Below are 16875 nucleotides of genomic sequence, written 5' to 3'. Positions count from 1 at the left end.
CCCTTCTCACTTTAAATTTTATTTACAGCGCTGGCCTGATATTCCAGAGAACATCCAGTTTAACAGCTACGAAGGCGATGTTCTACTTCTACAGTTCTTCGCTGTAATGAATCAAAAGAGCTATTTGCTGTGAACATGTTGGTGATTTTTGTTTCCTTGTTTTTACTCAGCATTGATGTTTGTGTGGAACCATTTTTAATATGATTTTTATCTATCTATTGACAAATAACTGTATGTGATTATGCAGCCACACAACACACAAACTTATGTATGCCTTAGTTCAGTCTATAATTGGTATATTGAACAATTAACAGCATATCCTTCACTTGGTGATCAAAATATCAAAAAGTAATGATAACAGGAGTCTTCCTCAGTTGTATTATTGGTCCTTTTTTGCCATGTTTACTACTGTAAACTTTGATTGGGTTGTAACTGCAAATCTAGGATTTCAAATATTGGGACAACTAAATATACACAATTGTCACAGAGACATATTATAAAACATTTAGTATAAATAGTTCATATTTAACCATTGAGGAATACAAATATATTTACATTAGGCCACGGCAATTTGCATTAGGCCAAGGTTTAGATGTCAGTGCATGACACAAGCACTGGTGTCGGATAGGAATCTGAAGGGGCAGTGCTAGTGTGTGCCATGGTTCTATTGTCCTGGCTGAAAGCCATAGGAGTCTGCTCTTTCACCCTCTGCAGTTAAAATGCTTACCTTAGACATCTTGTTTCTTCTGGCCACACTAATGCTCCAGTCCTAGCAAAAACCCACGTGTGACAACAGGCTTCTGAAAGCACAGCTGGTCAGAAAGATGTACAGCCTTATCTGCATTTGGGTTACTCACCTGGTTATGATTGCATTTGCTGGATGCCCCATTGGATGTGGATGGGAATGTGCATGCTCATCTGGGACCTCTGGTGGCATGTGGCTACTGCTGGATCAGGGTTGTTGATTTTGCCATGCATAGGCTTCTGCATTTTGACATCTGTATTTAAAAGATCCTTCTGACTGGCCAGCATAAGTTCTGCACCAAGGACTGAAGGAGGAATGCTCTCTGTGTGTGTGTGTGTGTATTCATGTATGGATATGGGACAGATAAGGGTAGGCAAGGGCCTCCTGTGCTGTGTGCTGGCTGGTATGTCTGCTTGTATCCTCAGTAACCTTGAGTTGCTTGTTCTTGTGAAAAGAAAAGAACAGAACTGGAGGTTTGGATGGCTCTAGTACTGCACTCTCCAGTTCAATGATGGCTCAGGCATCAGGTGTGCAGAGTTGAAAGGTTTGTGGTGATGTGTGTTCATGCATACCGTTCCAGTGCTGCAGATGCCTCCTGGAAGAACAGAAGTCTAGTTGTCTCCTGCTTCTGCCTGGAGCCCCTTGCTGTATATGGTTCATTGATGTGACACAAGCACTGGTGTCGGATAGGAATCTGAAGGGGCAGTGCTAGTGTGTGCCATGGTTCTATTGTCCTGGCTGAAAGCCATAGGAGTCTGCTCTTTCACCCTCTGCAGTTAAAATGCTTACCTTGGACATCTCCAGTTATCTTCTTCAATAATGCTTCATAGGGTAAGTGAAAGTGAAAAAGAAGACTGAAGGATGGAGAGGAGCTGGTGCCTGCCTCTTATTCCTCATGCGAAGGATAATCTGGGCCTTGTTATGTAACCAAGCTGCATCTCTTCCTAGCATCCCTTCCATTTGGAAGCATACCTGCCCAGGGACAAATGGGAGCTTTAGGGGCTTTGTTTTGCAAGCCTTTTGGGGGCATAGATGCTGGGCCAGATAAGGAGGACGGACTATTCCAGAACCCCATTGGCATTTAGATACCTTCCTGGTTCTTAAATTTGCTAGTGGCCATCCTATGTGGCCCTCATATGTGGACATTAAATCACCTATGGTTTGAGTTTGTCTCGTCTTCAATGCATTTCAGTGTCCAACAGCTGGCAAATGCAGTTTTCTGTCTGCATTACAAACCAATGAATGCAAGAACCACTTTGCAGTCTCATGGGTAAAAATGCCAACTTTGATTTATCAGAACTGTATGTGCTGGAGAGTAATGGTGTTTTTCATTTATTTAATGGTTCATTCCCAGGTTCTGTTTGTCTAACATGGAGGGGCAGATTGTTGGTATGCATTGTATTTCCATAGAGTAATATTGGCTTGTAAACAAAATGGATCTTTATCAACTAAGTCAGAATGATTTCCATCTGTTATTGAGGGTCATCTCAAGGTGCTTATTAATATTCCCCTTTTCACAAAGTGGAACAATTTCTTTGGGTGCTGTTGAGACATCCTCCCCCTTGCCATCATCACAGCATGTTGTTTTTCCTATCTTGGCAAAATTGCATTTTGCCATAGTGGTTGTTGACTCAGTGGAATCCAGAGTGGAAGTCAACCCATGGGGGTAGAGAGGCAATAACCAATCATCAGTACTTCAGATAACAATAAGCATTGCAGAGAAAGAGAACCTCACTGGGAAGGTTCCGGGAATTCAATGAAAGTTACATAAATGTTGTCATTGCAGTATGTTTGATCTGATTTATTTTTCAAGCCACGTTACTGTGGCAATGATTGACTCAAGCTTAGCAAGAATAATGCTTCCTGCAATAAGATATTCAACATTTAGCCTTAAGACCCTTTTCATAAATGATAGATTTCAAACTGTGATACTGTTGTGGACTTCCCTTAGAACGTTCTATATAGTATTGCTACAGTGTTGCCTCAAGATATAATGCACTTTGATGAGATTTCTTAAGTCTAATGGAAAATACTCGTAAGTAATTAAATTTGTTTCTCCACATATTGCCTTCTGACGATTATTCTTCTAGTATTGCTATAGTTCTTTCCACTTCACCAAGCTTAGAAGCTTTGTTATTGTCAAACACACTTTTGTATATCAGGGAGTTTATGCCTCGTGCTGCTAAAAGTGTTTTGTGAACCGATCAAAGATTTCCCCCTTCCACCTCTTTGTTTCCTAACCCTGGATCAAGGTGGTGTGTTTCCCAACCACTGTACTCTGTTTCCACATGACCCTTAAGTGTCGTATAAATCTGTTTGATGTGAAGAATCCCCCAATGTTATTATAACAGGATTTAGAGCATCCATTGTTGGTGGTTTTTTAAATGAAAACATTTCTCAAAGGGCAATGATTCCCCTCCCCCTTTGGTCCTACTCAATTGATGACTGATAATGTACGAAAGGAATCATTCAACTACTAGATAGGAAGTTTCAATAATCTTGTATCAGGATGAATTCTATGAGGTAATATGACTTTTCATAATGAATGTGTTATATTGTTGTACCTTCAGACACTCAATGTTTTTCCACCTGATGGGAACATGTTGAAATCTTCAGCCACCACCACTGCATGGACAATTTATTGATATACAATTATGCAGTAGTTTGGGCACTTTAAAAATGTATGCCACTTGTTTTCATCCTTTTCAGAAATCAACAAATATTATCTTTTTCTTAATTATTTCTTTGCATTTGTCACTTTGTCAAGCATGAATAAAACAAACAAAAAATGAATGAGTATATACTATTTTTGTGGTCAGCTGAGAAGCTGCCTGTAGAGAGTGTATATCTCTTGTTTTGGAATGGTCTGATAAAGTTACAATCACTGACATGGATAGATACTCCCTTGCTGACATTTTTAAACAAGCACAAATAATATTTGTAAAGACAAATTTAATTTTATTTATTATAGTAATAAACTATTTTATATAGTACCATGTCTTGCCTCTGTGATGTATGTTTCCAACTGCAATGAATGACTGTAATTTTAAATACCTAATTGGGCCACCATCTTTGAAATAGTGGCAGTATTCCACAGTATTTAAAGGCAGTATTCCAGTATTGTTGAAGTGAGCAGATTCAGAAATGAACATGCATACCCAATGTTCAGAATTCATGTGTGAGCCCTATATAAGGGCATCCAAAGTTACTTTAATGGCCTAACAGCCCTTTACTCCTTTCTAATGTAAACATGAGCCTCTTGTGGCTCAGAGTGGTAAGGCAGCAGACATGCAGTCTGAAAGCTCTGCCCACGAGGCTGGGAGTTCAATCCCAGCAGCCGGCTCAAGGTTGACTCAGCCTTCCATCCTTCCGAGGTCAGTAAAATGAGTACCCAGCTTGCTGCTAGGGGGTAAATGGTAATGACTGGGGAAGGCACTGGCAAACCACCCCGTATTGAGTCTGCCATGGAAACGCTAGAGGGCGTCACCCCAAGGGTCAGACATGACCCGGTACTTGCACAGGGGATACCTTCACCTTTACCTGTAATGTAAACATGGCTGGCAGTAGCACTGATGGAGTCAGTTGGTGCTGTCACATTGGTTGTGCCCAGGAACCTTGCTGCAGCAAAGTCCCAGCAGCTAGGACCTCTAGGAAATGTAGTTTCTAAGAAATATAATTGGTCTACACTCAGCATCTGGAGATTCTGATAAGGTGGATGACGCTGAACAAACTCAAACTGAACCTCGAGAACACAGAAATGTGATTGTCGTGGACAACCATCTGGCTTGGATCCACTACTAGAGTATTTTATGTGGATGGATTTTTGCCTGCCCGCCCCATTCTTTTCTCTCATTGAACCCAGAATGTCTCCCCAAATGCTTCTCTTTCATGGCAAGGAACCCCCAGTGACAGCATTTGGGATTCAAAAAGCACTGAGAAGGAAGAAATGTGTGTGCTGAAGGCAAAAATTCTCCTGACTTCAGAAGTGAATCCAAACCTCTTTCAAAGCAGGCTGAAGGTCTGGTGTGTGATCAGAGATACTTGAAGAGCTGCTTTCTCCAGGACAACCCGAACCCTTAGATTTCTCCAGCACATTTTGTAGTAGTTCCAAGATGTACACTAGACTAGCGATCCCCAACCTGTGGCCCGCGGCCCACATGTGGTCCTTCGACTAATTGGAGGTGGGCCCCGAAGGATGCCTTCTCCCCCCACCCTGGCCCTTTACTTCATTCCCTCAGCCCTTTACAACACACTTCATTGTTGTGGCGTGTCTGTATCTTATTTTGAAGGGATGTTTAAACATTACCATAGCGATCAGAGAGCGTTAGGGCAGTTGTTGAGAGTAGAGGCGTAAACTACCCCCTCCCCCGGGCCTCAGTAAAAGGCGTTGAGTGGTCCCCCGTGAGTGGTCCCCGGCGTTGAGTGGTCCCCGGTGATAAAAAGGTTGGGGACCACTGCACTAGACCAACAGTTTTCTCTGTGGTGGCCCCCACTTCTGGAATAATTTGCTGGGGAAGTTGAGGACTTTCTCTTATTTTGTATGTATTTTGAAAGCTACAGGGTTTTAGCTGGCAGAAGTGGTGGTGGAAAGTGCCCTCAAGTCACAACTGACTTACAATGACCCTGTAGATTTAAAATTTTTAAAGCAATTTTGCTCAGGGAAAGAAATGAGTCAAAATAATGAAATACATAAATAATCCCCATGCTACAAATAGGGCCTGGGGAAAGAATTTAGTACTAGTTATGGAATCTAGCAATCAAATAATGCAATTTTAAAATGTTTCCTTAAAAAGGAAATCTTTGGTCTCTAAGGCTGGAATGAAGAGTCAGTCATAACTTGAATAAGGATCCTTCTTGTCTTCATGCTGTTACCTTTTATGGCAAGCCATTTGAATCTGCATAGCAGAAGCCCTAAAGAGAAGTACCTCTTCAGGGTCCATCATGGCCCTGGCCTGGCTGCTTGCTACTCTTCAACAGCACCCACTGCATAAGGGCCAGTAGACTGGAATATGAAAGATCCAGGATCACATCGACATGCTTGGTGAGCTAGTATCAGCCACACATTCTCAGCCTGCCTCACAGGCTTTGGGTCCTCAATGTGGTGAAATGAAGCAAATAAATGTAAATATAGCTGAAGATGGGGTTCCAATAAAAGGTAGGTCGGAAGGGAAAGACAGAAGGAATCAGAGAAAGGTAAGAATATGGAAGTTGCTAGGAGGAAGGGAAGAAGCAGCAGCAGGGTGGGGAGAGAGATACAGGGGTGCGGTGCCCCTCACAAGCCCTTGTATGTTCCCCACAGCTTGGTTTTAATAGGGAAATTGCCCTTCAGGGAAGCCAGACTGCTACTGAGGACTTCTAAGAAACCTCAAGCCATGACGTGGATAGGCCAGCCAAGTCTGATCCCATTAGATCTTGGAAACCAGGCAGGGTTGGCTCTGGCTAGTATTTGGATGGGAGATCAACAAGGAATAATGGGGTTGCGAAACAGAGGCAGGCAATGGCAAATGACCTCTGAATAAAAACCCTATGGGGCCACCATGTGTCACCTGTGACTTGATGGCAGAAAGGAAGAAAGAAGCTGCAAGATTCCCGAGATCATGTTCAGTTCAGTGGACTAAAAGTAGAAGATCCAGAGACCTGTGTTATGCTCTTTCTCTGCCAACAGGACCAGGGGATGACTTGTATGTACAGCATCCATTCATGCTTGGCCTGGCATGCAGCCCTAGATACTTGCATGGAAGCCAGTATCAATGCTCATGCCAGATCCAGATGATAGCAAGGCCTTCCGCAAATTTATCGCCACCTCAGTTTCTTATCTGTTAAAAAAGAACAGGACTCAATGACGCCTGTCCTCATTTCAAGGGCAGACATACTGAGGACTGCCAAGTCCTTTTGCAATTTTTTAAAAAAATGCTGTGTAAATGATAAGTAGCATCAATACATCTACTATTGACAAAGTGGAAGACAGAAGACTTCAGGCGATCTGCACGTACAGCCACCTATACAAATTAGAGTGGCTGGGAAGTGCCACTTCCTTTCCTGCTTCTCCTCTCCTGGGCCTCTGCAGCTTGAAGTGACAGGCTTGAGAAGAGCACTTGCTTGGAGCTGTCATGGTCTGCCTGAAGGCAGGGAGCACACCAGTTATGAGACTGCTTCAGTAATAAGCTCCACTTGTAGGTGACTCACCCCTGTGTTCAGCTGGCAATTCAGCTTGTCAAATGGCTTGACAGCGTCCTGTTCTTTCCTTACCAACCCAATCCATGAGCAAAGGCTTGTGGGAAGCTAATACAGCTAACCTATCAGTGGTATGTTTTCCCACCATAAAAATACAAAAGAATGCCAGCATTATTAGGCCAGTAATGTGTATTGTGCTACCTCACAGAGACACAAACCTTAGTTTGAACAGTGCTTTTCTCAGAAATACCAGCTTGTTCCTTATAGCATAAATATTCTGTGCAATGCAAATGTCTCACACATATCCCCTGGATTTCCCTTGCTCACCCTGCACAAAGGCAATGCAAACACACAATCAGGGATGCAAAAAGGGTTTTGAGGAATGTATTGTCAAGAGCATAAAGACCAACAATAAAGAATTCTTTAAATATATTAGTAGCAAGACGCTGGCTAGGGTTGGACCATTGGATAACAATGGAATCTAAGGGCAACTAAAAGACAATAAGGTGATTGCTGAGAAGCTAAATTAATTCCCACCTGTCTTCGCTGCTGAGGATACAAGGCAAATATCTGTTCCTGAATGGAAATTTTCAGGAGAGAGTTTTGGCAATTAGGGGTGATAAGGTAAGAAGTTCTAGAGCTTATTGACAAATTGCAGATTAAGGGTATTTCCGAACAAAAAATAGCGCTATGCCAGCATAATGGTGTAGCACTAAATATTATCACAACTCTAGCCATTCCTCACTTTCTTGCTATCTTGCTTTTGTCTGCCACCTTTTCACACTTCTTATACTCCACATTGCCTGCTGGAAATGGTGGAAGAGAGCAACGCGCTTTACAAATGACTCTCTTGCACTTATCAATCAATCCTGGCAACCAATCCTCTTTCTCAATGTTTTAAACAGCCTGTGATGCCTGCTTATTTTTTTAATTCAATACTTTTCCATTGAAACACCTATGCATCTAATCATTGATGCATAATGCTTTTTGAATGCCACCCTTTATGGAATCACGAGTCTTGATATTAAAAAGAAATCAAGTTCCTGATTTTTTGGGGGGGGACTTTAAAGAGGCATGCTTTGTGTTAGAACTTTGGGAAAAAAATCTTTTTTACTTTACCTGCATGCTTGTATGCCTATTGGTTGCTCCAGGCAGTTTGCTTAAAAAAAATAAAATCCTGTCCCTGGGAGAAGTGAGAGGGGTGTGTGTGCAAGGGTGGGACATTGGAAGTGGGGGTAGCACATCTTTGCCTCCATAAATTTCTTTTGCTGGTGGCCTGTCGGTTGCTCTCCTGTAGCTCACACTTTTTAGGTTGAGGAATCCACTTTATGCGATTCGCCAACTAGTGCTTTAAAATGGAGGATGTAGCGAGCAGTTTGCTGCATGGATGCTGGATGTTGGTGACCAGAATATAACGACTACCTAAGGTAAGCATTTCACTACATTTAACGGGTGAGGGATTGCCCTAACAAATCACCAGGCCCATATGATATCCAAACTAGAGCTCTTTAAAAAATCAACTATGAATTTACTGATAGTTTAACTGAGGTATGCAACATGTTCCTAAAAGTGGCCTCTGTATTAGAGGACTGGAGGGTAGCCAATTTAGCTCCTATTTTTTTTAAAGGATCCAGGAGATTACTGGCCAGTTCACATCTAAAGTGAAACCACACTTGGAATATTGTGTACAGTTCTGGTCACCACACCTGAAAAAGTAAATGGTAGCACTTGAAATATGCAGAAAAAAGTTGCCCCATGAGGACTGGTTAAAACACTTACGGCTGTTTAGCCACGAAAAAAGATAAGGTATTTATAAAATGATGCATGGTGAGCAGTGGGTGGACAGGGGCGGCGCTTTCATTTGTCCCATAATACTAGAATCCAGGTCATCCAATGAAGCTGAACAGTGGGAAATCCAGGGCAGACAAAAAGAAATTTCTTCACACAACATATAATTTAGGGAACTCATTGTCACAGGAAGTAATCATGTCCACCAGCTTGGAAGGTTTGAAAGGAGGAGTGGAGAAATTCATGGATGACTGGGCTCTCAGTGACTACTAATCATGACAACAGTCTACTGCCTTCAGTATCAGAGGTATCATGCCTCTTTAAATCAGGTCCTAGGGAGGGAACATAGGGAGGGATGCTGCATCCCTAGACGGGATGCTGTTGCAGTCTTTCTATTGGGGGGGGGCTTCCTAGAGGTAGCTGGTTGGCTACTGGATGAGCAGAATGCTGGGCTCGGTGGGCCTTTGGTCTGCTCCAACAAAGCTCTGCTTATATTCCTATGGCAATTTCCAACAACAAGTTGGCAGTAAGTGTGTCATGAACAGGTTTTTCATCAAGTTGGTCCACCAATGAACTGTCGTCTCTGTCAGTTTTCTTGACCTTCTCTGAAGTGAATGTATGAAAGGCTGCTGGCCTACCCAGCAAGCATGAAATGCTTAGACAAAGGATTCCCTAATATGTGCCCTATATTTGCTATCCAGCTCTGACAAATGTGCATGTAACCAAAGATAAAATAAGCATGAGACGATGCACCACCACTTTCCTGTCTTGTATAAACTTTTGTGGAATGAATTTAAATACATAACAGAATCAAGAAATATAAAGGGCAAAACAAACAGAAAAAGTTTATTTTGAAAAGGATAGTATGCTTGCTTTAAATAATGGGCAGCTATTAGACTATTGTTATACTGACTTGGTTGCAGATTTTTTTAAAGTTAATCTTTTATTCCCTTTGACCAGTTCTAAGCCGATTAGTTAAACTAAGCAGCTTTTAATTCTCTGATGTGAAACAGATACAGGAGCAAAGCTTGGGTACTGTATGTAATCAAGGCAGAATTAAAGCACACCACAATTAGCGTAATTGTAATAATGTGATTGCTGTAAAAATGGCACCTCCTTCATGCTAACAAACTCTAATAATCCACTTTCCCTTTAGAAGAGCCAGTGTGTTGCAATCGATAGAAAGTTGGGCTTTGATCTTGGGCCCCATGCCATTAACGGCACCAGACCCCCCTTCTACATGTCAGGTTCATAGGGGTCAATGAACAAAAAACTTGTGCATGTGAGCCCCCGGGGAGGGCGGTATATAAATATAATAAATAAATAAATGTCCATAGAGAAAAATTCATAAGAGCCCTGCCTTTGTTCACATTCCCTCTTATCCTAGCAAGACAGACAAGGGAGCCAAAAGCTCCTCATCTTCCCAGGAATGGTTATTTTAACATTTCACATTCTTGAACATCTGTTGCTCATCTGTTCTTAGCATTACATAATTAACTGTTTCCAGGCAAGGAAGATGTTTGTCTGTTTCTATGGCTGTAGTGTTCAGATGCAATAATAAACCTGGGTTTATAAGTTGTAGTTATCTGTGACAACTGAATGCAGACAGTCCAACAAATTAATGATATTTTGTTTGGCACCAACTGGGATTTCAAACCAAAGAAAGACTGGGATGTTAAAATGGCCATTGAGCACGCTGAACTAAAGGTGGCTCAGAAAGAGGAAACAAGTTAACCTACAGCTATTGTCACCAGTGCTGGCAAAGGCTGAGCTGATCGGCCACTGTAGAGCACTGTGCGAAGAACTGCTTGGCTTGAATCCAGATGGGAGTAGCACTAAAGGAGGTTGTGACAGGTGGACCTATACTAGTCATCACTGTTGTTGACTGGATCTGTGCCAAACAGCCAGCAACTATGGGAGACTGGCTCTGCTGGTTCTTGGTTGCCTTAACCTTCCAGGGTACAGCACAAGAGGAGCTATCTCAGTAGAGCTAAAGAGACAACCTGACTTTTTCAATTGGTTTTCAATAGATTAGCTACATTACATTAATCAAGGCAATATTAAAGAAAGCCACAGTTAATCTACAATTCAATTGCATATAGGTTAAAAACAACAAAGAGTTGGTTCTTATATGCCACTTTTCTTTACCTGAAGGAAGCTCAAAGTGGCTTACAGTCGCCTTCCCTTTCCTCTCCCCACAACAGACACCCTGTTAGGTGGGTGAGGCTGAGAGAGCCCTGATATCACTGCTCAGTCAGAACAGTTTTATCAATGCCGTGGTGAGCCCAAGGTCATCCAGCTGGCCGCATGTGGGGGACTGTAGAATCGAACCCAGCATACCAGATTAGAAGTCCACACTCCTAAGCACTACACCAAACTGGCTCTCAACAACAACAAAAACTTCCAGCTCACACCAATTATGCTGTGACATCTCAATTCACAAACAAAAGTTTCTCAAGTAGAACCTACCTTATGGCCATCAAACCACAGAGATGGCTGCATAAAAAGGATGCTCTTCTTCTTGGGAGGCAGGAAACAGGCATGAAGCAAACAAATTGAGGTTTACATGCAAATTAGAATTCAATGTTCCTGTCTGGAATATTTATTTATTTATATTTATATACCGCCGCTCTCCAAAGTCTTGTGGCAGCTTACATAAATTCACAAAAACAATAAAATCCCATAAAAACCCATTAAAACATAATTAAAACACAATATCATGATGGCGGATAATAATCCACTCCCCTCCCCCCCATCCAGCAAGGTCTATTAGTCTCTATCTGGGAGTGAGGAACTTAGTTGGTTTCGGCTAGAGATCCACAGCTGACAGCGCCGGGAGTCGCCCTGGCCTCAACCATATGCCTGGCAGAAGAGCTCTGTCTTGCAGGCCCTGCGGAAAGCTGACAAATCCTGCAGGGCCCGCAGCTCTTCCAGGAGCTCGTTCCACCAGATTGGGGCCAGAGCTGAAAAAGCCCTGGCCCTGGTCAAGGCCAAACGTATGTCCCCGGGGCCACGGACCACCAGAATATTAACCGGAATTTGTTGATCAGACTTCTGATAAAGTTTCCTTGTTTCACAGGATCATTTATAAATGATCTGGATGAGGGATTAGAGGGGATACTTATTAAATTTGCAAATGATACTAAACTGGAGGGGTAGCAAACACAACTGAAGACAGCAACAAAGTACAGTATGATCTTGATAGGCTCGAGAAGTGGGCTAAACTGAATAAAATGAAGTTCAATAGGGACATTTAGGTAGGAAGAACCAAATACACCAATATAAGATGGGGGAAACTTGGCTTGGCAGTAGCATGTGTGAAAAGGATCTAGGAGTCTTAGGAGACCATACATTGAACATGAGTCAGCAGTGTGACTTAGTGGCTAAAAAGGCAAATGGGATTTTGGGCTGCATCAAATGGAGTATCGTGTCTAGATCACAGGAGGTGATGGTACCACTTTGCTCTGGTTCGGCCTCACTTGGAGTACTGTGTTCAGTTTTGGGCACCCCAATTGAAGAGGGATGTTGACAAACTGGAATGTGTCCAGAGGAGGGCAACAAAGATGGTGTGCGGTTTGGAGACCAAAACATATGAAGAAAGGTTGGGGGAGCTTGGTCTGTTTAGCCTAGAGAGGAGACGACTGAGAGGGGATCTGATAACCATCTTCAAGTATTTAAAAGGGTGCCATATGGAGGAATTGTTCTCTCTTGCCCCAGAGGGACAGACCAGAATGAATGGGATGAAATTAATTCAAAAGCAATTTCATCTAAACATCCAGAAGAAGTTCCTGACAGTTTGAGCGATTTCTCAGTGGAACAGGCTTCCTCGGGAGGTGGTGGGTTCTCCATCTTTAGAAATTTTTAAATAGAGGCTAGATAGCCATCTGATGGAGAGGCTGATTCTGTGAAGGCAAAGGGGTGGCAGGTTACAGTAGATGAGCGATTGGGATGTGAGTGTCCTGCATAGTGCAGGGGGTTGGACTAGATGACCCAGGAGGTCCCTTCCAACGTTATTCTATGATTCTATGATCAGTTTCTGAATTGACAAGATGCATTTGAGATCCTAGTTTTTTCATCAAAGAAAGCTGTCAATAAATATTTCTAAAGTAGCACTACAACTTTAAAAGTGGGTTAAGGGTACAAAAGCCAGAGAGAGTTTAACTAGATCAGGCATTTGGGTTTCATGAGGGTCCTAGAAGGGTTTCCCAAAATGCTTCAGTCAAGGGTAGAGGAGCTTCAGGCTTCTCTTCTGTGTACTTTCACCAGTGGAGAATCCATGGAAGAGTCTGAATGCTCTTTTCTAGGCTCTACATGTCCTAGGACCATGGGACTGAGGACACGTAAAGCCAAGTAAGGGAAAAATAGGACCACTCCTGTGGCTGCTTCTGCTAGTGAAAAAAGCAATAAATGAGAGCTTGAAAATCCTTCTCCCCCCTCACAGCACTTGAAGGAGGAGCACTTTGAAAAGGTGAGTCTATTATGCACATACGGTTGTGAGTTGCATTGGGGTTTCCCCAATATAGCTCATATTGGTTGTATTGTGTAGGTAAGTCCATCATGGCATCATGAGGAGGTGACCCAGGCCAAACATTCCTTTGCCAAAGTCTCTTCTCTACATCTGATCAACCATACAGGCCATGCAGGAAGAGGCTATTACTGAAAGACTGCTAGAACAGAAAAAGGAGCCTACTTAATGTACTGGTTTGGCTCACGATTTGGTCATTTTGCTACTTGCCATCTGATCAGTTGGACAGCTAGCATTCATGCTCTACACAACAAATGGGCTCGCATTCATATTGGTCCTCATCAGTCTTCTAAATTTAGGTTTAAATTATGATAAAACTGCTATTCAATAACAATTTATTTCATATCACACTTGTGTGAGTCATCCCTCTTCAGTTCTATAATCCTCCAGTCTCTTTCAACATTTCAACTTTATTCCCGTAAAAATCACTCCCAGTTAAAACTAGCTATACCATTTATATCCAGTCACTCCCATTCTCTCATGCCTCTATCTACTCAACTAAAAAAGAGCAAACATAAAAAAAAACAGGTTCCATAATTGCAAAAAATGAGAAGAGGTGGATAGAGATGAGGATGGAGACCTTTAGCTGTCTCCCAAGTTTCCCAAACCAAGAGCCGCTTAATATTGATTGTGAATGTTTTCGCTATTTTGTAAACCACCCTGAGCCTGCTTGTGGAGAGGGGTGGTCTATAAATCTAATAATAACGATGTCTTGGGATTGTTCTAGAGCAGAGGTGCAGCATTGGCCCTTGTACACTGAAGCTGTGATTGAAAATGCTTAACTTTGGCTGGATCATACCCTTTTTGCCACATCCCTGCATTCGGTTTGCAACTTCAAACATCCTGACAGAAAAACACATTTGAAAGATGTGTGCATTTCATAGAATGCAGAATTTGAATTAATGTTTGTGAATGCATATCTGTGAATACATGAGCTTTTGCATGTAACAAGCTGCACCCAGTGTGTGGAAGTCCTGGAATGGAGAACACTGAAGGAAAAATGAATACGGCAAAAAGACTTGGTCTCTTCTCTTTAGGTAACTGTTAATCCCTGGAGTATATCTGTTGCCATCTGATCCCAACATGAGCATAGCAATAAAGGAATCCAAAAACAGAAAGTGTTGCCCATGGCCAGCCTGTGAACAGAGAGACAAGATGGAAATTAGCCAAGTAGAATCTTATATCTTTAGTCATGGGTGGGTCAACTCCCACAAGCCATGAAACATCCAAAAGTGTAGGGGAGTTCTCCTCTGCACACACCCCCTCCCAAATATCTGTTTCATACATCCTTAACTCCATCACCTATCAAAAGGTTCTACTGCTATTTAAAAACAGATCCTATGAAAGTTAACTAATGTTGTTTGGTATCAATTCTATTTCAAGTTACTGTGGCAGCTTCCCAAAACAACAGACATTTGCTCCATGCGGGGCCATTGTTTAGTGACAGAGCAGATGCTTTGCGTGCAGAAACTCCCAGATTCAAAAGCTGGCACCTCCACTTAAAGGATGGCCATGATGAGGAAGACTTCTGCGCAAGTCTTTGTAGAGCCACTCTCAGTCTGAGCAGCCCTCAGTGGGCTTCAGGGGCTAATGTTCAGTCTCAGCATCATATGCTCTCTTCCGTTTCAGGCGTCCCGAACCACAAAGCATCTTCATTGGCTATCACCAGGCATCTGGTGGTGGTTTATTTGCGCTGTATGAATATCTTGACAAAACACTAGAAGTCATATAGCTAGCATAAAGAGTGATCTAAATGGTATGATGCTGCAAAAATGTTTTATTACAATAAGAGTCGCAAAGGCAATTTCCTACGGTCTGAAACCTTTCTGCTAACTACAGCATGTCATCTAGACATCTTTGCTGCCATATCATGTCACCCTGATGAACCATGGGTGAAAAAGTCAAGAGGAAAGAAAATTCAACTGCCATGTGCTGCTTCGGGATCATTGCTCCTTCAGTGAAGAATGTATGTACAAGAATCACAACTGGAATGGATGAATGTTGCACAGTCTAGTCCCATTTCTAACAATAACCTGCTAGATTCAAATTGTCTTTGCGGTGGTTTTTGCCCATGTCACCCCTTAATCACTTCCATCTGTAAGCTGACCTTGCAGATGACACCTAACACCGCCAAAGAGTGTGTTGGATGTCAGATGGATGGAGATAGTTGGAACAGATCCAAGGCTGTCTGGCAGTGTCCTGTCAGGGCAAAGGGCTGGCCTTTTCATCCTATATGGGGTACTGGAGCTCAGACAGAGCACAAGCCCTCAGGTATGACTGCTTCAGAGCCTTGATTCATTGCAATATTGCTCCACACCTTTTCTCAAAAAGGACAATGAAAGAAAGAGTTAGAATTATTAGAGACATCCTTTGATCCTTAATCCAGCCATGTAACCTGCTGCAAGATGACTTTTGATAGTGGTGGGTAAAAGTGCTATCTGACTTTTTCCTGTATAGCTCCTGTGCCTTGAACAATTACATGACAAGCAAAGAGCAAAACTGTACCTGTCGTTTTTTTATCTCAAAGCCTGGAAAAAGTTTCCATTTTTGATGATGTTCCCAGAGGCCCAGAAGCCCTTCCAGGGGATAAAGGGAAATAACTGACAACCTCATTCTGCTTCTAAAAGGTGGTTACATTCCCAAATCAACTCAATAACAACCATGAATAACTGGAAACAAGGTTTGATCCTGCACAATATTAAAATCCATGAAACTCCTTTTAGGAGGGCCACCCAAAATAACATATCGTGCAAGTTCTTAATTTCTCGAGGCTGAAGCTGAAACCAAATGAAGGAAAGAAACCTGTAATTTTCAGGCCATAATAGGTTTGGGATTTGCCATAGACCAGACTGCTATCAGTTTTTCTTCACCAGATTGATTCCTTGAAAAACATGTGTATTTGTGCATGGGTGTGCGTGTGTGTGTGTGAAATTAGAGTGAAGCAAAATTTCCTATACATTGGTAAACAGGACATTCCCTAGGACAGACGAAAAGAGTAAAAGGCTAACTGTATAAAGAAAATGACTATGGTTTTATGATTCTATGACTACAAATTGTGGGGAGTTAATAAAACAAAATTAAATCCAAGGATGCTTTTATTATTGTTACATGTTGATGGCACTGAACATCTGCAATGCATTTCAGTGAGTGGGGAGGAGGGAATTATCCCAACGCATACTGCATGCAATCTATGGAACATTCCTACAATTTTTGGCAACAATTCAGTCCGCTGTGCCAATGCAAATTACTTGGAACGGTATTGTTCTAATGAGTATTGTTAAAAGATGGATTACTAGCTCTAAACCTCGCTGGAGATTATTATAATTTGCAATAGTGCTTAATCCAAAATCAATACCTTGGATCTAGTTAGAATGAAACATGGCCCATCCTTTTGAGCTTATGGGCAAAAATTGAACTGGGAGTGAAAAGTCACATCCAGAGTATTTGTGTGCAAGCATGTGCTTCTGACAATGTTGCACACTGTTGTCCTAAAAGAAAAGGAGCAAAATATTTTTTTTTCACCCCAACAAGGGATCAGCACAGTCAGAACCAATAATCTTTTCAGAAAGGGAAAATCTCTGGGTGCAGAAGTTCCAGAAGTGCACCTGTGGACTGAGATATATGGAGGCAATCTCATGGGCCA

General features: G+C 42.2%; 2 protein-coding genes across 11 annotated transcripts in view; one reads left to right on the top strand and one right to left on the bottom strand.

Moving 5' to 3' along the window:
• Positions 1 to 3686, top strand: part of KCNH1 (potassium voltage-gated channel subfamily H member 1) — a 316249-nt gene extending 312563 nt beyond the window's left edge. Inside the window, exon 12 of the transcript XR_013231140.1 lies at positions 29 to 3686. The gene's annotated coding sequence lies outside the window, so the exon portion shown is untranslated. The remainder of the gene's footprint in view (positions 1 to 28) is intronic.
• Positions 3687 to 11280: 7594 nt separating this feature from the next.
• The window catches only part of HHAT (hedgehog acyltransferase), a 252438-nt gene continuing 246843 nt past the window's right edge, over positions 11281 to 16875 (bottom strand). For all 10 annotated transcript variants that reach the window (XM_077338408.1, XM_077338399.1, XM_077338335.1 and 7 more), the window contains one exon: positions 11281 to 14368. In XM_077338408.1, the coding sequence (XP_077194523.1) occupies positions 14277 to 14368 (92 nt within the window). In that variant the 3' untranslated portion in view covers positions 11281 to 14276. The remainder of the gene's footprint in view (positions 14369 to 16875) is intronic.

Source organism: Paroedura picta, chromosome 1 (genome assembly GCF_049243985.1).
Source record: "Paroedura picta isolate Pp20150507F chromosome 1, Ppicta_v3.0, whole genome shotgun sequence".
NCBI lineage: Eukaryota > Metazoa > Chordata > Lepidosauria > Squamata > Gekkonidae > Paroedura > Paroedura picta.
This window is presented reverse-complemented; position numbering and strand designations above follow the sequence as displayed.